The following is a 23519-nucleotide window of genomic DNA, read 5'->3' as shown; positions in this document are numbered from 1 at the left end:
GTCAAGTCGGTTCCACTGGTTAGTCGGTCAGTATGGAGCAGTGCAGATTCTCAAATTGGAGTCCTTATTCAAAGATTCTGACACGTTGAGAAAAATCACCTATTTTCTTCCCCATGTTTTACCAATGGTTTATCCTCGATTCATCATGATTTAACATTAAACTACTATTGAGACTGTTACTAATATATATGCTCCACAACAAGGACCTCTTTAGTTACAGCCCCTTGAATAGATAATGAAGGGCTTGTCCTGCTGCATTGAGAGTAAACAGCAACATCTAGGTCCTAGGGACTTGAAAATACTTGTTCCTCTCCTGCTTCTTGTCAATGACACAGCTGGTTGATCCATAGAATTAGGAATCGGAATACTAATTAATTAACTCATGTAATTTAATAGGATTTCTATGGGTTTATCCGTGATCACTGGTGGGTCATATGTGGGAGAAGGAGAGAGTGAGAGACTAGCCTATATAGCCCTTAGTTATCGCCCAGCCGCTTGTTCCAAACCTAGGAAAGGCTGCTGGTGTCAAATGGATGTCGCTGGTTTGGTTCCACTGTTAATCAATATCAGGCCAATAAAAACGTTCCAATCTCTGAGGCCTATGGAGCCATTGGACCTTTGTGGCCGTGGTCACTTTCTGCATGCCTCAGGCAGCTCAGGTCTGTCTAGGTAAGACACGACTGTTATTGTCAACCTCTGGTTCTCCCAGCAACGACCTTACCACGCATGTTAATCGATAGGAAGACTAACCTACATAGTCTTACCGGTGTATGTGCTTTGTTATGGCACTCAATTGGAATCGGGGGAAAAAAGCCCTATCATTGATGTGGCATTTTGCGGAGATGGTTGCAAGTGCTGGATCTTGAGTACTCATTTGTGTGTGTGTGTGTGTGTCATCCCCACCCCAGATGGAGATGTCTGCGGGTCCAGCGGAGGGCACGCACAGGACTGGTACGGTGAAGAGGAAGATGTGGGGGGGTCTGAGGCAGCAGTGGAAGCTACTGGGCCTGTTTGAGATCGACCAGCAGCACGATTTCTACAGCCTCACCTCTATGATGAAGGAAGGCCTCTCTGCAGCCGTGCAGAACACCATCGACAACCCACCACCGGTGAGCACCCACAGGTCATTAAATGTCATGCAAGTAAATATGCGTTGCTTTTTACTAAGCAAAAGTTCACACCTGTTTTTTTTTACGTAGGGGATAAAACACTCAAAACAAAGGCATGACAAGAGACTGTCATCCTTCACACCTCCTTTGCTTGTTTTTGGTACATCCCTCTGTGTTTAATGCCCTATGGGAATAACAGCTATTGTACAAACTTGCACAGGGGTACACCCGGTTCAAACACCTCACAGAGCAGGATTTTTTACAAGGGATAAGTAGTTTGAATTGAGCAGTATCTTTAGCTTGTGCAATCACATAGTGGTCTAAAGCTAACTGAATGGACCAAACAAACAAAAATGCAGACATCTATTATGTGCCATTGCCAGCATTTAAAATGATTGGTTGCAAACTGGTTTCATTTACCGTGGTGGCTGATGCCTCTCAATTCCTCCTCAATTTGCATCACCTATCGTGTTCCCCAAGAGGGCCATGAGAAGGCCAAGAGTGGGGCTGAGGCATGAACAAAAGGAGCTCATCAGAGAGAGCCGTGTTTTCTTTTGCAAAACGTTTTGCACCGTTTTCTGTTGCGCGCCCTAATGAACATGGCTCAGGCTAAGGCTGGATTCTAACCTGTTATTGTCATCCTCATTTGTTTTCCCATTGTCAAAAGATCTCTGAAACAACCATTTTGTTAAAGACATTAAGCCCCATTTAGACTTTACATCATTGAGGAGTCTTTGGATTTCAAACGGAAAACCTGCTCCCTTCTATCTGTCCTTAATAACTTGCCCTTGTGGATCTGAGAAAGTTTTGAGACGTTACCATATTGCTTACTCCTATCTGGTGGCCTCAGACCATAAAAGTCATCCGCATCAAGGGCAGAGGGAATGGGGGTAAGTTTACAGTTTGCAACGGAGTATTTGACTGAGCTATGGGAGGTGGCTATTAGTGGCTTGCTCTTTGTTTAGCCTTCTGCCTGCAGTGCTAGATGTTCCCCAATGTTCCCTAGGCAATGTGGGGTTGTCTGACCAACCCCATTGTTGTCCCTACAGAGGAGAAGGGATACAGAACACAGGCTGATATTAGAGCCAAGTGGAACGTAGTTGTTTGGATTGTGGAAAATTACACAAACACCTCATTTTATATTCCAAGGAAATTTGATTTGATGTAGGTGTATTCATGATCTAATTTGCAGCAACCATTATTTTGTCAATCGGTATTTGGTTACTCTGCCGGATCCTATGGTGGTGAATAAGAGGTCACAAGGGAGTTATTCACACACGCACGCACGCACGCACGCACACGCACACACACACACACACACACACACACACACACACACACACACACACACACACACACACACAGCATCAGACCCATTGAAACGGAGCCTACTGACTCAGCGTTGTGATACATGGTTGTCTCTTACTCACATATTCCCTTACACACACACACACTTCTTGTTGATCCACCTCTTGTAGCATGTTAGCCTACTTTTGGCTGGGGTGCCATGTTTATATTTCCTGAAATGTTCAGTTGAGTTCGACAGAAAAGGGATCTGTAATTTTTTGTTGTTTGTGGACTGTCATTGCTGTTAATGGTCTTTTGTGTTTTTCGCACTTAACAGTTTCCCATGTGTATCAATAATGGTCCACCACCCAAAGGACATCCAGACAACTTGACACAACTGTGGGAAGCATTGAAGTTAACACAGGCCGCCATCCCTGTTGACTGCTTTCGACACCTTGTAGAGTCCATACCCTGACAAATTAAGTCTGTTCTGAGGGCAAAAGGGGGTGCAACTCAATATTTGGAAGGTGTTTCTAGGTGACCATTTGTCATTTAATTGGGCCCCAAACCCTTCTCAAAAGATAACTGCATAATTAGTATATTTTCCAAGTAGTAATTATTCCCTTTCTTCTTTTATCATAGGATGAATTGTCGGAAGATGACTACAGATTGGAGGTCACTCAAATACATAAGGTATGTTGATTTAAAAAAATGTAACACAGTTGCAACACAAAAGGTACAAATCGGGAAATTCATATCTCACAATTTCAGTCTTCAAAAAGATGTGAACAAACAACTTTTTTCCTTATAGTGACATGGGGCCTCATTTATAAACCATGCGTACATACAAAATATACCACAAAATGCGTGTGCGCCAGTTACCTCAACAGCTGAACTTGACCGCCACGCAAACTTCAGACCATCTTCTTTTGGTTGATGTATTGTATTGCAAGTCGGCCTAAATATTTTGTGCAAATGGAGGATATGACACGCTTATTCATAAACAAATTCATAATAAGATGCATCCATTTGCCGTTAGTGAGAAGAGCAAAAATCACGTGTTTTATTTTTGGAATCTAAAATAATTAGACATAGGAATCTAATTCCTACTTATTTAATTTTCATAACCATTACAGAATAAATTCCTCACGTTTTCTGGCCGTGATGGGTTCATATTCCTGAAGTAGCCTACCACAAATGACCATGCGCATTTCTCATTTAATTGGACCTATGTAGATATAGAATATCTAGGCCTATTTCCAGTTTTGCTACATGTGATCCCATAGGCAGCACAGTTTATAACCTACAGATGAATTTAATAGGTGAACATCAAGACAGTTGATCTTTTACTTTTGAAGTACGCTGTATTCAGACCCCTTGACTTTTTACACATTTTGTAATGTTACAGCCTTATTCTAAAATGGATTAAATAAAATAAGAATCCTCAGAGCAATCTACACACAATACCCCATAATGACAAAGTGAAAACAGGTTTTTAGAAATGTTTGCACATTTATTAAGATTAAAAATGTAAATACCTTATTTACATAAGTATTCAGACCCTTTGCTATGAGACTCGAAATTGAGCTCAGGTACATTCTTTTTCCATTGATTATCCTTGAGATGTTTCTACAAGTTGATTTGAGTCCAAATTCAATTGATTAGACATGTAAATTCAATTAATTGGCCATGATTTGCAAATGCATAAACACCTGTCTATATAAGGTCCCACAGTTGACAGTGCATGTCAGAGCAAAAACCAAGCCATGAGGTCGAAGTAATTGTCCATAGAACTCCGAGACAGGATTCTGTCGAGGCACATATCTGGGAAAGGGTACCAAAACAGCATTGAAGGTCTCTAAGAACACAGTGGCCTCCATCATTCTTAAATGGAAGAAGTTTGGAACCACCAAGACTCTTCCTAGAGATGGCCCCCCAGCCAAACTGAGCAATTCAGGGAGAAGGGCCTTTTTCAGGGAGGTGACCAAGAACCCGATGGTGACTCTGACAGAGCTCTAGAGTTCCTCTGTGGAGATGGGAGAACCTTTCAGAAGGACAACCATCTCTGCATCACTCCACCAATCAGGCATTATGGTAGAATGGCCAGACTGAAGCCACTCCTCAGGGGGATCTGCAGAGAAGAATAGGAGAAAATCCCCAAATACAGCTGTGCCAAGCTTGTAGCGTCATACCCGTTGCTGCACAGCTATTTTCAGGTCTATCCAGAGATGTTGGATTGCTCAGTTTGGCCGGGTGGCCAGCTCTAGGAAGAGTTTTGGCGGTCCCAAACATCTTTCATTTAAGAATGATGGAGACCACTGTGTTCTTGGGGACCATCAATGCTGCAGAAATGTTTTGGTACCCTTCCCCAGATCTGTGCCTCAACACAATCCTGTCCCGGAGCTCTACGGACAATTCCTTCGACCTCATGGCTTGGTCTTTTCTCTGACATGCACTGGGACTTAATAAAGACACGTGTGTGCCTTTCCAAATCATGTCCAATCAATTGAATTTACCACAGGTGGACTCCAATCAAGTGGTAGAAACATCAAGGGTGGTCAATGGAAACAGGATGCACCTGAGCTAAATTTCAAGTCTCATAGCAAAGGGCCTGAATACTTGTGTAAATAAGGTATTTCTGATTTTTATTTTTAATAGATTTGCAAAAACTTCTAAAAACCTGTTTTTGCTTTGTCATTATTGGGTATTGTGTGTAGATTGATGGGGAAAACTATGAATTTAAACCATTTTAGAAAAACGTAACAAAAGGCTGTAACATAACAAAATGTGGAAAAAGTCAAGGGGTCTGAATACTTTCCTGTTTGTAGCCTACTGTAATTTGAATTTCAATTGGTTTTGAGTAGCCTAGAGAATGTTTCAGAATTCATGGGCAGTCCAGCATATTAAGGTTGGAGGGCAAAAGTCCATGCAAAACATTGTTGAATTCAACTGTTCTGCTGACAGGTCCACAACAATGTTTCATTGTTTCCTCTTTCAGAAACTGTCACATTCCTTTGTCAAATTTCAGCATAAATTACTGTTGTTGTTTTTTTACATTCTGCCAACACAGTAAATTGACCAGTAGCTTATGTAAGATATTTGACCATATTCCTAGGCTACAGTACTGCTGTTCGATAACAGCGCAACATCATAAGCCTATTTCATCACAGAGCCTATACTAAGTCAGGACAGACATAGAAACACAATGATCTATTGATAAACAAAATATTGAACAACAATTTTGTCTGTGCAAACAGCCGGTATTTAATATGGCTAAAATATATTGTAGAGTTCTTCAAGTATCAATTGTTGGACCTTTGTTGTTTCTTACCTACATAAATGTATCTACTACTGTTTGCTCATGCCAATATGATTTGAACTCATAAGAACTCTCTCTTTCTCTCCCCCTCTCTCTGAAGGCCTTCAGAATGGAGACGTTTGCAGGGCCAGTGTTTGTCAGCTTGCGTCGCTCCCTGGGGATGACAGAAAAGGAGTATCAGCACTCTCTCTCCAACGACGGTTCCTACCTGCAGTTCATCAGCAACTCCAAAAGCAAGGCCGACTTCTTTCTCACGTGCGTAGGCATATTCTACTCCTCTCATCTTTTTAAGTGGGAGAACTTGCACAATTGGTGGCTGACTAAATACTTTTTTGCCCCACTGTATAGTGCAAATATAGGAAAGATACTTTCTTACTCTTATCTGGCCAAAGTATATGCTCAAACACAATGCATTTCTCTTTCTCATCCAGGAACGATAAGCGGTTCTTTCTGAAGACCCAGAACAAGAGAGAGGTGCAATTCCTCCTGTCCAACCTAAGAATCTACATGGAGCACCTAGAGAAGTATCCTCATTCACTGCTGGTCAAGTTCTTAGGTAAGACACAGGACTCTGATCTTATAGTCCATTGGCCAGCGGGAAAATGTGTTCACTTTGGCAGGGGTGGCATGGACCCCAAAGATCTAAGGGGTTATCAAGTATGTTAGAATGGCTGGGGTGAGAATTTAGCATTTTTCAAACACCTGAAACAACTTTTTTCCTGCAATGTAGAGCCATAATCTTAATTCTTTGTAAAAAGATGTCTATTTATCTAAGCATACCTCTTGAGCTTTATGTATCCTCTTGACTGGTGGTTATTTTTTAAAGAAACTAAATATGCTTCTCTTCATCACTGCTAAAATATGGGTTAAAGAGTGTGAGTCTTATTCAGTACATTTGTTTATGCTTGCTTTTCTAAAGTATACCAATCTTGCCAGCAGGCATGCCAGCTAAGATAGTTAGAGTAGCTAGCTACTCTAACTTGATTGACTGTCACGTTCGTGTGTAGAGACGGACCAAGCTGATGTTGAGTTCCACATCAGTTATTAAAAGTGAAACTTAGTGAAACTTAGCAAAACAATAAACGAACAACGAACCGTGACTACAGAGGTGCTACGTACACTAACTCAAAACAATATCCCACAAACACTACTTAAATATGATCCCCAATTAGAGACAACCATTAACAGCTGCCTCTAATTGGGAATCATACAAAATCACCAACATAGAAAAACCAAAACTAGAACCCCGCATAGAAATAATAAACTAGACTGACCCCTCAGTCACGCCCTGACCTACGCCACCATAGAAAATAAAGGCTTTCTATGATCAGGATGTGACATTGACAGGGCTGGGGAGTAACTGATTGCATGTAATCAGCATGTTGTATGTGAGTCTAAGCAATAGAAGGTTTGCAGGGGGGAGGGGGGGGGGGGGGGCTTATTTATAACCAATGGGATTTGGTTCATTTGCCCTTGAGCAAGGCAATTAACCCAAATTGCTCCTGTAAGTCACTCTGGATAAGTGTCTGCTAAAAACGACAAGTTTTTCTCATTTGAATTATTCCAGAGCTGGGTTCAATTTGAATTTGAAGGCAATCAATTCAGGAAGTTAACTTAAATTGAACATTTGAAAAAAAACAGCATCTATTTTCAATGAGGAGTCAGTTTTTACATTTTTAATTTGTAATTAAAATAACTTCCTGAATTGACTGCCTTAAATTCAAATTAAATTCAAATTGAAATTCAAATTGACCCCAGCCCTGGTTGATTCCCTCATAATCAGACGATTGGTTAGAATGTTATGTTGGAATGCTGTGTATATGACAGGATTCAAGACATATATTTTATATTTAACAATTATAGCATCATTTTGCATATCAGTATTATCACTACAAACTAGTAATATATCCCTTTAGGAATATTATAGATACATTTTTTATTGTTTGAAAATAAAACATAGAAATTAGGGATGCAAATACTGACCAAAAACAGTCATATAAATAGAGTTTTTGGCACATTTTACAAATATTTTACAAAGATGATACATTTTGCAAACCTGGCTAAATTGGTTGTGTTATCTTGATAACTATAATAAATGTTTTTATTATCATTAGGCATATTCTACTTATTATTAAAAGAGGCGTGGCAATGTCAGACCAATCCAAGTTAGAACAATGGAACTGGTTGGTGGCCATATTGGAAAATGTGTACCCTATAGCCTATGGTTAAATCAGCAATAGCTAGGCATCCTTGTTTAGACTTATTTTCTAGTTTTATGTAGGCATTTTGTGAAAATGGATTACCTGTATCTCATTGCTGGATGTAAGGCATTCCTATGGGATGTCATATACGGGGAAGGTTTCACATCACATTTCTTGATATTTAATATAATTTTAATTAATAGATATTAATCACATGGTGAATACTTTTAGAACATTTTCTATGTGTTTTAATATAATATATTTGAAACGGCTTCAAAACTCAATTCTGACTGCTTTTTTGTCATATTTTTACCACTTCTGGTAATATTTTGCTAAATACATATACAGTGAGCTCCAACAGTATTGGGACGTTTTGGTTCTGTACTCCAGTACTTTGAATTTGAAATGATACGATGACTGTGACATTTAAGTGCGGACTGTTAGCTTTAATTTGCGGGTATTTTCATCCATATTGGGTGTTTATAAATTACAGCACTTTTTGTACATAGTCCCCCCATTTTAGGGAACCAAACGTATCGGGACAAATTCACTTATACTACCGGTCAAAAGTTTAGAAACACCTACTCATTCAAGGGTTTTTCTTCATTTTTACTATTTTCTACATTGTAGAATAATAGTGAAGATGTCAAAACTATGAACTAACACATATGGAATCATGTAGTAACCAAAAAAGTGTTAAACAAATGAAACTATTTTATATTTGAGATTCTTCAAAGTAGCCACCCTTTGCTTCAATGACAGCTGTCACGTCTGCTTCCAACTCACACCCTCAAACACGTAGATCCCCTGAAAGCAGCTCACTCTCCAGATCCCAATCACCTGAATTCTAATCACCTGTTCACACACCTGTATGTCATTATCACACTATTTAGTTCAGTTCTTTGCACCCCATCACTGTGAGGTATTGTTTGTTTTGTGTCACACGGCTTGCAGAGCACTGTTGTCTCTGTGATTTACTCCTCCTGTGTATGATAGTTTTTGCCTGCCTCACTAACGATGCCTTTGTGTCTATTTCCTGCCTGTACATTAGCCTATCAGATTTCCTGTTATCTACCTATTGTCTGATCTCCTGGACTACGTTACGAGCCTTTTCCCTGCCTGTACTGTTGCCCTTTTTGACCCCCTGTGTATAACCTTCTGCCTGCCCCTGGACCCACCTACCTGCCTCCTCCTGTGTATGACCTTCTGCCTGCCCCTGGACCCAGCTACCTGCCTCCTCCTGTGTATGACCTTCTGCCTGCCCCTGGACCCAGCTACCTGCCTCCTCCTGTGTATAACCTTCTGCCTGCCCCTGGACCCAGCTACCTGCCTCCTCCTGTGTATAACCTTCTGCCTGCCCCTGGACCCAGCTACCTGCCTCCTCCTGTGTATAACCTTCTGCCTGCCCCTGGACCCAGCTACCTGTCTCCTCCTGTGTATAACCTTCTGCCTGCCCCTGGACCCAGCTACCTGCCTCCTCCTGTGTATGATCTTCTGCCTGCCCCTGGACCCAGCTACCTGCCTCCTCCTGTGTATAACCTTCTGCCTGCCCCTGGACCCAGCTACCTGCCTCCTCCTGTGTATAACCTTCTGCCTGCCCCTGGACCCAGCTACCTGCCTCCTCCTGTGTATGACCTTCTGCCTGCCCCTGGACCCAGCTACCTGCCTCCTCCTGTGTATAACCTTCTGCCTGCCCCTGGACCCAGCTACCTGCCTCCTCCTGTGTATAACCTTCTGCCTGCCCCTGGACCCAGCTACCTGCCTCCTCCTGTGTATGACCTTCTGCCTGCCCCTGGACCCAGCTACCTGCCTCCTCCTGTGTATAACCTTCTGCCTGCCCCTGGACCCAGCTACCTGCCTCCTCCTGTGTATAACCTTCTGCCTGCCCCTGGACCCAGCTACCTGCCTCCTCCTGTGTATAACCTTCTGCCTGCCCCTGGACCCAGCTACCTGCCTCCTCCTGTGTATGACCTTCTGCCTGCCCCTGGACCCAGCTACCTGCCTCCTCCTGTGTATAACCTTCTGCCTGCCCCTGGACCCAGCTACCTGCCTCCTCCTGTGTATAACCTTCTGCCTGCCCCTGGACCCAGCTACCTGCCTCCTCCTGTGTATAACCTTCTGCCTGCCCCTGGACCCAGCTACCTGCCTCCTCCTGTGTATAACCTTCTGCCTGCCCCTGGACCCAGCTACCTGCCTCCTCCTGTGTATGACCTTCTGCCTGCCCCTGGACCCAGCTACCTGCCTCCTCCTGTGTATAACCTTCTGCCTGCCCCTGGACCCAGCTACCTGCCTCCTCCTGTGTATAACCTTCTGCCTGCCCCTGGACCCAGCTACCTGCCTCCTCCTGTGTATGACCTTCTGCCTGCCCCTGGACCCAGCAACCTGCCTCCTCCTGTGTATAACCTTCTGCCTGCCCCTGGACCCAGCAACCTGCCTCCTCCTGTGTATAACCTTCTGCCTGCCCCTGGACCCAGCTACCTGCCTCCTCCTGTGTATAACCTTCTGCCTGCCCCTGGACCCAGCTACCTGCCTCCTCCTGTGTATAACCTTCTGCCTGCCCCTGGACCCAGCTACCTGCCTCCTCCTATGTATAACCTTCTGCCTGCCCCTGGACCCAGCTACCTGCCTCCTCCTGTGTATAACCTTCTGCCTGCCCCTGGACCCAGCTACCTGCCTCCTCCTGTGTATGACCTTCTGCCTGCCCCTGGACCCAGCTACCTGCCTCCTCCTGTGTATAACCTTCTGCCTGCCCCTGGACCCAGCTACCTGCCTCCTCCTGTGTATGACCTTCTGCCTGCCCCTGGACCCAGCAACCTGCCTCCTCCTGTGTATGACCTTCTGCCTGCCCCTGGACCCAGCTACCTGCCTCCTCCTGTGTATGACCTTCTGCCTGCCCCTGGACCCAGCTACCTGCCTCCTCCTGTGTATGACCTTCTGCCTGCCCCTGGACCCAGCTACCTGCATCCTCCTGTGGTCCTGTACAATAAACACCTGCTGCGCCCTGCTTGAAACCAGCTCTCTGTCTCCCCTCGTGTTCATTACAACAGCTTTGCACACTTGGCATTCTCTCAACCAGCTTCATGAGGTAGTCAGCTAGAATGCATTTCCATTAACAGGTGTGCCTTGTTAAAAGTTAATTTGTAGAATTTCTTTCCATCTTAATGTGTTTGAGCCAATCAGTTGTGCTGTGACAAGGTAGGAGGGGTATACAGAAGTTAGCCCTATTTGGTAAAAGTCCATATTATGGCAAGAACAGCTCAAATATGCACAGAGAAACGACAGTCCATTACGTTAAGACATGAAGGTCAGTCAATACAAAACATTTCAAGAACTTTGAAAGTTTCAAGTACAGTCGCAAAAATCATCCAGCACTATGATGGAACTGGCTCTCATGAGGACCGCCACAGGAAAGGAAGACCCAGAGTTATCTCTGAGGCAGAGGATAGGTTCATTGGAGTTACCAGCTTCAGAAATTGGAGCCCAAATAAATGCTTCAGAGTTCAGTAACAGACACATCTCAACATCAACTGTTCAGAGGAGACTCTGTGAATCAGGCCTTCATGGTCGAATTGTCGCAAAGAAACCACTATGAAAGGACACCAATAATAAGAAGAGACTTGCTTGGGCCAAGAAACACAAGCAATGGACGTTAGACCGGTGGAATTTAGTCCTTTGGTCTGGAGTCCAAATTGGAGATTTTGGTTCCAACCGCCGTGTCTTTGTGAGCGCGGTGTGGGTGAACGGATGATCTTCGCATGTCTATTTCCAACAGTAAAGCATGGAGGTGGTGGTGTTATGGTGTGGTGGTGCTTTGCTGGTGACACTGTCTGTGATTTATTTAGAATTCAAGGGACACTTAACCAGCATGGCTATCACAGCATTCTGCAGTGATACACCATCCCATCTGGTTTGGGCTTAGTGGGACGATCATTTGTTTTTCAACAGGACAATGACCCAACACACCTCCAGGCAGTGTAAGGGCTATTTGACCAAGAAGGAGAGTGATGGTGTACTGCATCAGATGACCTGGCCTCCCAAATCCCCCGGCCTCAACAAAATTGAGATGTTTGGGATGAGTTGGACCGCAGAATGAAAGCAGCCAACAAATGCTCAGCATATGTGGGAACTCCTTCAAGACTGTTGGAAAAGCATTCCAGATGAAGCAGGTTGAGAGAATTCCAAGAGTGTGCAAAGCTGTCATCGAGGCAAAGGGTGGCTATTTGAAGAATCTCAAATATAAAATATATTTTGATTTGTTTAATACTTTTTTGGTTACTACATCATTCCATATGTGTTATTTCATCGTGTTGATGTCTTCACTATTATTCTACAATATAGAAAATAGTGAAAATAAAGAAAAACCCTTGAATGAGTAGGTGTTCTAAAACTTTTGACCGGTAGTGTATGTGTATTAAAGTAGTCAAAAGTTTAGTATTTGGTCCCGTAGTCCGAGCACACAATGTGACTCTACAAACGTGTTGAATACATTTGCTGTTTGTTTTGGTTGTGTTTCAGATTATTTTCTGCTCAATAAAAATCAATGGTAAATTTTGTATTGTGTCATTTTGGATGAACTTTTTATTGTAAATAAGAATATAATATGTTTCTAAACACTTCTACATTTTACCCCCTTTTATTATTCTTTGCCACCGCAAAGTGGACAAATATGTGAAATTTGGCCTGCTGGACCATGTTTGTAGTTGACTGAAGTATACATTTTTTTTGCTTTCAAGGTGTCCACAGGATCAAAATTCCACATAGGAGGAAGGTACTGACTGATTATGGATTGTTATTCATAGCCATATTGTTTATTATTATCATTATTTATTAGCTATAACTTAGTTTGTTCATGCCTTGTCTTACCTTTTTCACAGAAGTACTTTATTGTAATGCAGAGTGTTTTTTACCCTGACGATCGAATAAATGCCAGGTAAGCCTGTTTCAGAGTAAAACAAAACAGTCTGGTGTGAGAAATGTATTACAGGCACTGTGGTAACAACACTGTTAAACTGACTTTGTTGCTTGTTGTTGCAGGTATGACATCAAGGGTTGTGAGGTGAGCCGGTGGACAGACCCAGCTCCAGAGGGAAGTCAGGTTATCGTTGTTCTCAAGGACTTGAACTTCGAGGGCCAGTACATCACTTTGGGTAAGGGTAACGAATCCTGTCATAGTATGTTACAGAATGAGATATGTTATTCATGAGTACTGATTACAATGAAAGGAAATACCTTACCTTGTTTTAGTAATTGAGGTAAGCCAATTTGGCAATTTTTAGCATGTAAATCTTGGTGGGGCAAACCCCAAAAACTTTTGAGGGGATACATGCCAGCAAATACACTACACAACACTAAACAACACATTAATTGCACTATAACGGTGACAAACGATGCCCACAAACTTTTAGGGTGTACATAAAGCTGTCCCAATAGTAGTCCCAACAACTTACCATTGCTACAACTGGCAGACAATCAGCGGAGCCTTGTCTGGCAGCGACATTCAGCCACATTTATTGCCTTTAAAAAAACATAGCAGATATGGCTGACTTGGTTAAACAAATGTGGTTTCTACTGACAATTGAGATCTACAAACTATGGCATAAGGGGACGACGAGCAGATAAGAGGCAATTTCGATTTAGACATTAATGAGTGAGGTAGGACTGACAATATAACTATTTGTTCAGCACTTTTGAAATGTACAGCGGCAGAATTCAGAACATGGGCCGTTCTTACAGCATTCTCCATTTACACCAAGTCTGACCATAGAATAAATAAAGGAGGCATATAAGCAGACAATGAAAGCTCTTACAATATTCGATGATTACATTTCTCTAAAACAGACTATAGGCCACATGTGCAAGTCTGAAATAGTAGGCAAAATTATGAGGGGAAAAGGGACCAACTTATTATATTGAGGCACATTGGCTACTAACATCTTACTACACAACATACACTTAGTATTACTTTCTTAGCTACAGTAGACATGTCTCCTTGGCATATTACATAATTAATGCAGCAGCATACAATACATTTTTGGACACACTTTGTTGTGTGTTGTGCTCACTTGAACAGAAAGAGTTTTTGTTAAGTGGAACATTTTTGTCTGTCATTCTCTGGATTTATGGTGCTTTCAAGACAACTGGGAAATAAGAAAAAAACAAGCTTGAATCATGATGACGTCAGGGATCTTCCGGTCGTAGCTCTAGAATGAGACCTGAATTCACGATTTACAATTCCGAGTTGGATGTATTTTCCCAGTAGGAGCCTGTTTTTTCCCCGAGTTCCCAGTTGTCTTGAACTCACTGAAATCAGATTTGCCAATTCCGAGTTTCCAGTTGTTTTGAGCGCGACAGAATTGGAGTTGGATTGACAGCGTTGGAAGAGACTCTTAAACCCAGACTTGGGACCACACACCCACTCCACTGAATAGCAGGCTAGTGATTGCTTTGCAATGCTTGCAGTTAGCCACAGATTCCTTCCAAACCACTCACTGTTGAATTTGCGATTTCTAACTTTTTGTGTAATGTTTATGTTCAATGGTCGATGAGCACCAATATGTTTTATCTATAATTTCTCTTCATTATTTATCTTTATATGACAAGGACTAAAAAGGATTTGCCAGTAGATTGTCGACTTGATTCCTGATGATGACTGCTAGCTAAGATTTTGAAAGTATGATGTTGACATGAGTCCAATCAAATTTTTGAGCTCTACCCTTAGATTTGGCAGTGACGTAGTGTCCCAATGAGTGACAGAACACTGAGCCCAACCCTACACTCTGTATTTTCCGCTGGCTGCCCCACCAGCACAGAAAGCACTGAGCTAGGTTGAAACACCTACATTTTGGAGTTGCCTTAAAAAAAGCAAAAAAGAGACCATGTTTGTATTTTACTGAAAGTCACCCTTGATAAGAATGTATGTTGACCAATGTTTTTTTTTAAATACCTAGGGGCCTAGGGGGCAGAACAACAGATTTTTACCTTGCCAGCTCGGGGATTTGATCCAGCAACCTTTCGGTTACTGGCCCAACACTGTAACCACTAGGCTACCTGCCACCCCAAAATGTGGCTTTATTGACTCAATGATAATTATATATATTTTTTTACATTGTTTGCAAACTGATATGTAACACGTATTAATGCCAAAATAACATGCAAAACAAGCACCCCCCCCACCCCCCACCCCCAAAAAAGGTGGGGCTCAAAATGATGGGCGGCACTGGTAATGACACTGTAACGGGGTAGTAAGTGGTACATACAGTTATAGAGTCCAAACCAGTTTTGCAATATATGTGTTTGTGTTGATAGACCAGCACCGTCCATGGCTGCTCCGGCAGGTGGAGATTGACACGTCGTTCCTGCAGAGACTCAACGTGCTGGACTACAGCCTCCTGGTGGCTCATCAGCCCCTGCACCAGGATGAACGTCACCAGTGCCTGTCCTTCGCCACCCTTATCATGCGCACTAAAAAGTGGGTGGGATTTTTATTTTTGTATTATTTTTTTCTGTCTTTGATTCTTTCTTTATGTTTTAGTGACATATTCAGGCCTCAAAAGTGGTGTAATGTCGAGATCAATATTTTCCCCAGGTCCTGGTCTTTCTTCAGGACAAAACCAATGACTTCCAGGCATGTAGTTACCACAAATATACTTCTTGGCTATACAATAACATGCATAACCACCACGAGCAACTATCTAGTATTTGTCACAGTCAACTGTGGTATTTTTTTTAGGTTGGCCATGCTGCCTCACTCTTGGCTCTTACCCTCCCCTCTTTAACCTCTCAGGTAGACATGCTGGCTCTAATAACTTTGTTACCCTTCATAGAGATGGATAGAGGCTTTACTTACCACAAAGCCTGTTTTAACATGGGCAGCGCCATTGAGTGGAAGAAAATGGAACTGCCTATTTTTAATAGAGATAGCATGGGCAGTGCCATTGAGGGCTATCACAGAAGTGTTCATGGCAAAGATAAGTGTGCCCTATTTCTATATCTGTTACCCTCTCCTCTTTAACCTTTCAGGTGGCCATGTTGTCTCTAATAACTCTGGGTACCCCCTCTCCGCTTTAACCTCTCAGGTCAGTGATCACATGCTCAAGCCCCACCCATGCGGGCATGCCCACTGTTCCGGGGGCGGTCCCAGAGGAAGATTCCGCCCTGTTGGTATCAGAGATGGACGGCGGGACAGGAAGTTGCAGCGTTACTGAGTCACGGGTAGGAAGTGGCCTGGGCAGTGCCCCTTCCAGGAGACCCTGTACTGAGCAGCCGGTGGGAACGGTCACGGATTCGATGGAACTGCAAGACTTCCAGGCCCAGAACCGCCGGCTGCTGCCCAACTTCAGAAACCCGCTGCACGTCATTGACGGACCGGAGCATCGCTACTTTGTGGGCATCATCGACATCTTCACTGTCTACAGCTTCAAGAAGAGGCTGGAGCATTGGTGGAAGAGACTGCGGCACCCAGGGCAGGCCTTCTCCACCGTCAGCCCCCCCGCTTACTGCCATAGGCTCTGCCAGTGGGTACAGGACCACACCAGGTAGACTCAGAAAGAGGGGAGGATGAGAATGGTTACTCCCACTAGCACGCTGTCTGCCCAGGGACACACACGCACGCAAATACACACACAAAGACTAGCAACTGTGACGCTGTTCAGAGACATAAAGCTATTCTTTTAAAGCACTGTAATTTCAGATTGACCAAGAGGCAGTTATTTTCATGTTTCCACATGTCCAGACCAAAGCCAAAACGAACAGAAACCATTATATTGAAATATATTATTCACCACAGCGGATAAATGGGTTCTCCCTCTTCATATTCTCACATTTTTTTTAAGTAACAAAGAAAAAGGTGCAACATTTAAAATCTAGTGCTATGAATTGATTAGCTGATTTTCCAAAGTATAATCGTTTTTGAATGGTTGAAGTTTAGTTTGTGAATCAGTAATGAAAACCAAAATTATTTTTCAAATTTGCCATCTGTTTTTAAAAAATATTTTTTTACGTTTGACTCCTATGGATTTTTTTTCTCCTAATTTAACTTTGACGTTTTGATAAATGTTGTATATTGTTGTATGTTTTTTTAAGTGCCTTTCTTAGGCACTTCTCAGTAGTTGGTATTCAGACTTACTTATGCAGGTGCGTAACGGGCTTTGCAGTCGTGGTTCACTTGCGCGCGCGCTGAATACATACACCTTTAAATACGGTGTACCTTTCATTTTGACGACATTCACTAGAATGGGTTCAGAATATAAGGATCAATGAATGAAACCCATCTAAAGATATGCATATTCGTGTCCATTTCAGGACCAACTAGTCGACCAACTATATTTATTTAGGCACATTTTGGGTTAAGAAAGTATGTATGAATCATAAAAAAGTACAGGGTTTGGAGAGCTTTTACACACTAAATGCAGTGCATTCGGAAAGTATTCAGACCCCTCGACTTTTTCCACATTTTGTTACATTACAGCCTTATTCTAAAATGGATAAAACAATCTACGCACAGCGTTGGATTAGTAACCGAAAGGTTGCAAGATCAAATCCCTGAGCTGACAAGGTACAAATCTGTCGTTCTGCCCCTGAACAAGGTAGTTATCCCACTGTTCCTAGGCCGTCTTTGAAAATAAGAATTTGTTCTTTACTGACTTGCCAAGTAAAATAAATAATGACAAAGCAAAAACAGGTTTTTAAAAGACATTTTTGCAAAATGTCAACAAAAAAAACCTGAAATATCATATTTACATAAGCATTCAGACCTTTTACTCAGTACTTTGTTGAAGCTCCTTTGGCAGTGATTACAGCCTCGACTTTTCTTGAGTATGACGCTACAAGCTTGGCACATATGTATTTGGGGAGTTTCTCCCATTTGTTCTATGTAGATCATCTCAAGCTCTAGATGGGGAGTGTTGCGGCACAGCTATTTTCAGGTCTCTCCAGAGAAGTCCGGGCTCTGGCTGGGCCACTCAAGGACTTTCAGAGACTTGTCCCGAAGCCACTACAGCATTGCCTTGGCTGTATGCTTAGAGCCATTGTCCTGTTGGAAGGGGAAACGTCAGAGATAGGTCCTGAGCGCTCTGGAACAGCTTTTCATAAAGGATCTCTTTACTTTGGTCCGTTCATCTTTCCCTCCATCCATACTAGTCTCCCAGTCCCTGCCGCTGAAAAATATCCTGACAGCATGATGCTGCCACCACCATGCTTCACCATAGGCATGGTGCCAGGTTTCCTCTAGACGTGACGCTTGGCATTCAGGCCACCGTTCCTAGGCCGTCATTGAAAATAAGAATTTGTTCTTAACTGACTTGCCTAGTTAAATAAAGATTTTAAAAAATCAAACTAAAGATTGATCAGCGAAAATTGTAATTTAATCCATTTTAGAATAAGGCTGTAACAAAATGTGGAAATTGTCCAGGAGTCTGAATACTTTCTGAATGCACTGTATATTGATGGATAAAAAAATACAGTGGTTTGATTCATCGTGAAAGTTTAAGTTCAACCCATGAAATATTGGAAGGTGTAAAAAAAAAAAGGGTGTACAATAGGGGTTGAACAATAGCCCTATATATCTACACCATCATCACTAATCGTGGAACTGTATGACAATGGTCCAGTCATGGTAGACCGTGCACCAGGCTACAGGATTAACCTGCTACGAGTGGCCTGAGTTCCATAATGATTAAAATGTTCCAAATTATTGCACAGTGTTAGCCTAATATAATCCACTAATGCTGGCGACCCTCAGGAACAACTACACGGATGTGACAGAGGAAAGAAAGGTCAACGGAATGGAATGCTGCAAAATGTAGGAAATTGACAGTTAGAAATGTTGTGGGTATTATGGATGATGGCTCCCAATTGTGGCTAATATTTAACCCGATACAAATTCTAAACCAAAACGTAGAAAAGCATGGGCAAAGAATTAAAACTAGAATCATAAACCAATTCGGTAGGTTGTGTGCTATACTGTCATTTGCGCATTGGCTATAAAAACCAACCTATACTAAAGCTTGGGTGTCTATACTTAATTCCTGCAAGTTATAAGGCCATCCTTTTATAAACTTCACTATGTGAAAGTTGATATGCTTCAGTTTGCTGGCATGACTGGTTTCACATTTGTCTCCAGTGCTCATAATAAGACAATATAGATCTAAAACAAGTGTAATTTATATTTACAATCCCCTTATCCAAATGGTTAACTCATTTACTTACCTCTGATCAATAGCTCTTATCAATTTCCAAATTACAGTGCATGGAGAATGCTGTTATTTCATTCGCAAAAAGAAAGTAAATGCTTTTTCCACTTGGGATACTTCGGAATTTTGGCAATGGTGCAGTTTGAAGGAAGTTACTAACTAGCATTAGCGCAATGACTGGAAGTCTATAGGTATCTGCTATCATGCTAGTAGATACCCATATACTGTACTTCTAGTCATTGCACTAAAACTAGTTAGCATATTGGCTCACAAAATGACCTCTAACTTCCGTACTAGACACAGAGTTCATCTGACTCTGGGCAAGTAGATAATCCCGAGGTATCCCCTTAAGCATGAGAATAGCATGCTATTCACCCGCTATTCGTTCAGGGTGCAGATCTAAGAAATGAAGGTGTGGCGGAGGTATGTCTACAGATACACCATATTCTGAGCTTGACTTAACTCAACTCATAATTTCACCACCTTTATGCAGGAGGAAACCATGGAAACCATGGATAAGGTTGAGCAAACAGGTTACCTATAGACTTCCAGTCATTGCGCTAATGCTAGTTAGCAATTGCACTAGTGCTAGTTAGTAACTTCCTTCAAACTGCACCATTGCCAAAATTCCGAAGTATCCCTTTAAGTTCAATGTCAGAATACATATAGAGAGAAAAATGCAAATTGTTCAATTTACGCGCGCATAACTCTGGTCAGAATTCCGTCCCCAAGTGAATATACTCTCCTGATACCACTGTGCATGACTGTGGTTCTGCAGTGTATTGTTTATTTATTTATTCTTTATGCAGTTATGGCAAGGTCAGCATAAAGGGGTAATGTTTCAAAATGCCGACAAACAGCTGTCATTTTATACGACTGCCTAGTGGCGCAGCGGTCTAAGGCACTGCATCTCAGTGCAAGAGGCGTCACTACAGTCCCTGTTTTGAATCCAGGCTCTATCACATCCGGCCGTGATGGGAGTCACGGAGGGCGGCACATAATTGGCTCAGCATCGTCCGGGTTTGACTGGGGTAGGCCATCATTGTAAGTAAGAATTTGTTCTTAACTGACATGCCTAGTTAAATAAATAAATACAAATTGTTATTCTGATGGTTTTTACGTTTTAGCTTATTTTTGACTTGGGACACCCTAGGTAAGTTGAAAATAAGCTAAAACTTGTGAACTATCCCTTTAATGTTGCCTCAGCAGAGATATTACTTACACTGTCCAATTTACAGCAAAATGCAGGCTACACACTTGGGGCCTCGAGTTCTTAGTATTTGCTGTTGAAAATATAACCCAAATGTGATTTACACCTGCTTAGGTGCTCTCCATTCTGCACCTCACCTGGGACACCCAGTGTCAGTCAGGGAAATATGTGGATTTTGGAGGTTTTCCACATTGACTGGGTCAGAATTGTTTTTCAAAGTAAGGCACTGTATTTACAGGGTTTTAGTTGTCTCTGGAAAAAATTATAAATACCCTGATTTAAGGACTGGGATATGTGGTGACCACATGTTCACTAATGTAGCCTACTTCATTGATACAGTAAGGGTGTGGATTGGCAACTCCAACTCTCTCCTGGCTCAACTTGTTTAACCCTACCCCTAAGTCATGTTTGTGCCTTCTGCCTGCAAATGGTATGTGCTGAAACCTTTTCTCAATGCATAAATAACTTTTACGAGTTAAGTTGTGTGTAAAGTTTGCTTATTTGCTTACTGGGCTGTATCTAACTCTGTTACCCTCTCTAATCCTATACTGGTCAATTCCACGGTAACAGAGTGATGATGAGACTAAGATTGTTCACATTAAAATGTATGTCAAACAAAAATCAATGATTGCCAAGTTAAACAAACCATTTATACTGCAAATTAAACAAAAACACATTTACTTGAAGAACAGCGCAGATGCAAAATTTTGTAAGAATGTGCCATCATTCTGTTACCAAACTTTTCCACTAAGCTAGTGGAAGAAAAGAAAAACACAATAGCACAATTCAAACAGTATATCCTACACTACAGATATACGGGTAACTGCCAAAATAACGGAAACGCAAACATAAAGTGTCTTAATAGGGCATTGGGCCACCACGAGCCAGAACAGCTTCAATGCACCTTGGCATCGATTCTATAAGTCGGGTTCAGTCTAAACAGTCTAAGCCGGGGCAGTGGGGGTTCTGCTAAGCTATACGGAATTGTTTTAATAATAATAATTCATTTGGCCTTACTGCAATTAGCCCATATAAATGCATTGAATAACAGATTCACTTACATGGAACAACAAATAGTCCTCACAAAAAAATCTAAAGGAAGTTTGTCCCGAATTGTCTGTCCTATATATGAGAGATATAAAAAAGATCAGGATTGGGTTTTTTTTTTGTACATGTTTTGTACAACCCATTATTTTTTGCAACTAAACTGTCTCCATATATACTGTATTTCCATTCATATTTTCAACTGGTATCGGGGTACCTTGTGAGGCCTGTGGCGCAATCAACCGACATGTACGTGTTCGTGAGAGTCTCACCTCTCCACAGAAGGGTCATATTAGTGTGTAGCTCAAACTGTGTGGACTCTACAGCTAGAAGTTGGCAGATCGGCTGAACCCGACTTCAGACGAGTCCCAAGACACTTGTGGGGGTCGTAGAGAAAAAAACGGAGAACCCCATCGTCTCATCTTTCCATAATTGTTTGTAGGCTGAACTGTTTTTGTGAGAAGAACCATTTTCAGGATGTCTCATGGTCTGACAAACACCGCTCCAGCTCTGTCACCTTTCACCACAGATGAAGAATTGCGATATAGGTGGGTGCGGTTGATTGAGATGCATCCAATGCAAAAAAACTAGTTCTGCTCGGGGAACCCTTGGGAACTGTGTCTGGAACTCTATTGGAGAGATGCAACGCCATTCTTCCATGAGAAACTAATTTGGTGTTTTGTTGATGGTGGTGGAAAACGCTGGCTCAGGTGCCGCTCCAGAATCTCCCATAAGTGTTCAATTGGGTTGAGATCATGCAACTGAAATGGCCATGGCATATGGTTTACATCGGTTTTATGCTCATCAAACCATTCAGTGACCACTCATTTCCTGTGGATGGGTGCATTGTCATCCTATTGGGGCATAGGCATTGTAGCCAAAATAATGGCCTGCCCAGCATTTTTATACATGATAGCACAGCCACAAAGTGAAAATTGGTTAAAGCCTATTGTAAAAATGTATGAAAACAAAAATGTGCATTTTGGTCTTAATTTATGGTTAGGGTTAGTCGTAAGGTTAGCAGTGTGATTAAGGTTAGGTTTAAAATCTAAATTTAAGAAGATAAATTGTAGATTTCTGAGAAAAAAGCCAATCTATTTAGAGGCTAGTCCTGGGTTTGTATACTACATCATCGCGAGAGGATTCCCTTTGCATTGGACACAAACAAGCCAATGTAGCTGTGCACACACTGATACGATGGATTTCAATCTCAAAAAGCTTTCTTCTGACGCAGGCGTCTTCACCTGTGCATTGCATGTATTTAGCATTTACATGTATATATTATTTTAAATTCCATGAATAATTGTTTTTGTCGTGCTCTGACCGATAAAGTGCGTATGCTTTAATTAGGCCTATTTTATTCTGAAGCTAAAGGAATTCTAATGGGTCGCCCTTCCCAAATAACGGGTCGGCCGTCCAAATAACGTTGCAAACACCAAACAAAAACTGTCAGGTCAAACATTATTCGTTTAGGTATTTCTCGCAGTTAAATCTGGTTAAGCCCTACTCCATAATTCATGGTTGTTCTCGGCTGCCGAGGTGTGCATGTGACAGTGGCATCCTCTAACCTGTGTTGCCAGGTCAAGCTAACATTTCTATCCCAATGACCACGCAAAACCTACCCACAAGGCCTGAAACTAGCCCTAAAGGTTTGCACATTTATCCAATAGGTGTCATCATAATGACAATCTAAATACTTATGATATACCAAATGACCTAATCTTAACTATAGAAGTGATTATTGATGTTTATGTGATTTAGGTTATTACAAGTCACATTGGGGCGGCAGATAGCCTGGTGGTTAGAGCTTTGGACTAGTAACCAGCAGGTAGCCTAGTGGTTGGAGCTTTGGACTAGTAACCAGCAGGTAGCCTAGTGGTTAGAGCGTTGGACTAGTAACCAGCAGGTAGCCTAGTGGTTAGAGCGTTGGACTAGTAACCAGCAGGTAGCCTAGTGGTTAGAGCGTTGGACTAGTAACCAGCAGGTAGCCTGGTGGTTAGAGCGTTGGACTAGTAACCAGCAGGTAGCCTAGTGGTTAGAGCGTTGGACTAGTAACCAGCATGTAGCCTAGTGGTTAGAGCGTGGTTAGAGTACTGAACAGCTTTGTGACATCAAATTGACTTTGGTGGTCAAGATGTGTTGCTATCTGTATTGATGGCG

General features: G+C 42.2%; 1 protein-coding gene across 2 annotated transcripts; it reads left to right on the top strand.

Moving 5' to 3' along the window:
• The first annotated feature begins 280 nt into the window (after positions 1–280).
• Positions 281–20794, top strand: LOC110509496 (phosphatidylinositol 4-phosphate 5-kinase-like protein 1). Of its 2 annotated transcripts, XM_090227297.1 has the most exons (10): positions 281–1109; positions 3039–3089; positions 5816–5970; positions 6147–6271; positions 12650–12684; positions 12791–12846; positions 12951–13063; positions 15222–15384; positions 15502–15540; positions 15992–18417. In XM_090227297.1, exons 1-10 carry the CDS (start codon positions 909–911, stop codon positions 16452–16454), a joined length of 1401 nt encoding a protein of 466 aa, XP_090083423.1. In that variant the 5' UTR covers positions 281–908; the 3' UTR covers positions 16455–18417. The 2 variants fall into 2 exon arrangements, with proteins under 2 accessions (XP_090083423.1, XP_021446066.3); XM_021590391.3 differs by lacking the exon at positions 15502–15540 and having other exon boundaries at positions 15992–20794.
• The last annotated feature ends 2725 nt before the right edge of the window (positions 20795–23519 follow it).

Source organism: Oncorhynchus mykiss, chromosome 29 (genome assembly GCF_057628025.1).
Source record: "Oncorhynchus mykiss isolate SJ-2025 chromosome 29, ASM5762802v1, whole genome shotgun sequence".
Classification (NCBI taxonomy): Eukaryota; Metazoa; Chordata; class Actinopteri; order Salmoniformes; family Salmonidae; genus Oncorhynchus; species Oncorhynchus mykiss.
The sequence above is the reverse complement of the archived record's forward strand: the minus strand, read 5'-3'. Positions and strand labels throughout refer to the sequence as shown.

Excerpts from the sequence above, each read along its gene's own strand:
- LOC110509496 (XM_090227297.1), top strand. The coding sequence starts at position 909 with ATGGAGATGTCTGCGGGTCCAGCGGAGGGCACGCACAGGACTGGTACG. Across the intron at positions 5,971-6,146 it reads AAGGCCGACTTCTTTCTCAC|GAACGATAAGCGGTTCTTTC; the intron begins GTGCGTAGGCAT and ends TTTCTCATCCAG. Across the intron at positions 6,272-12,649 it reads ACTGCTGGTCAAGTTCTTAG|GTGTCCACAGGATCAAAATT; the intron begins GTAAGACACAGG and ends TTTGCTTTCAAG.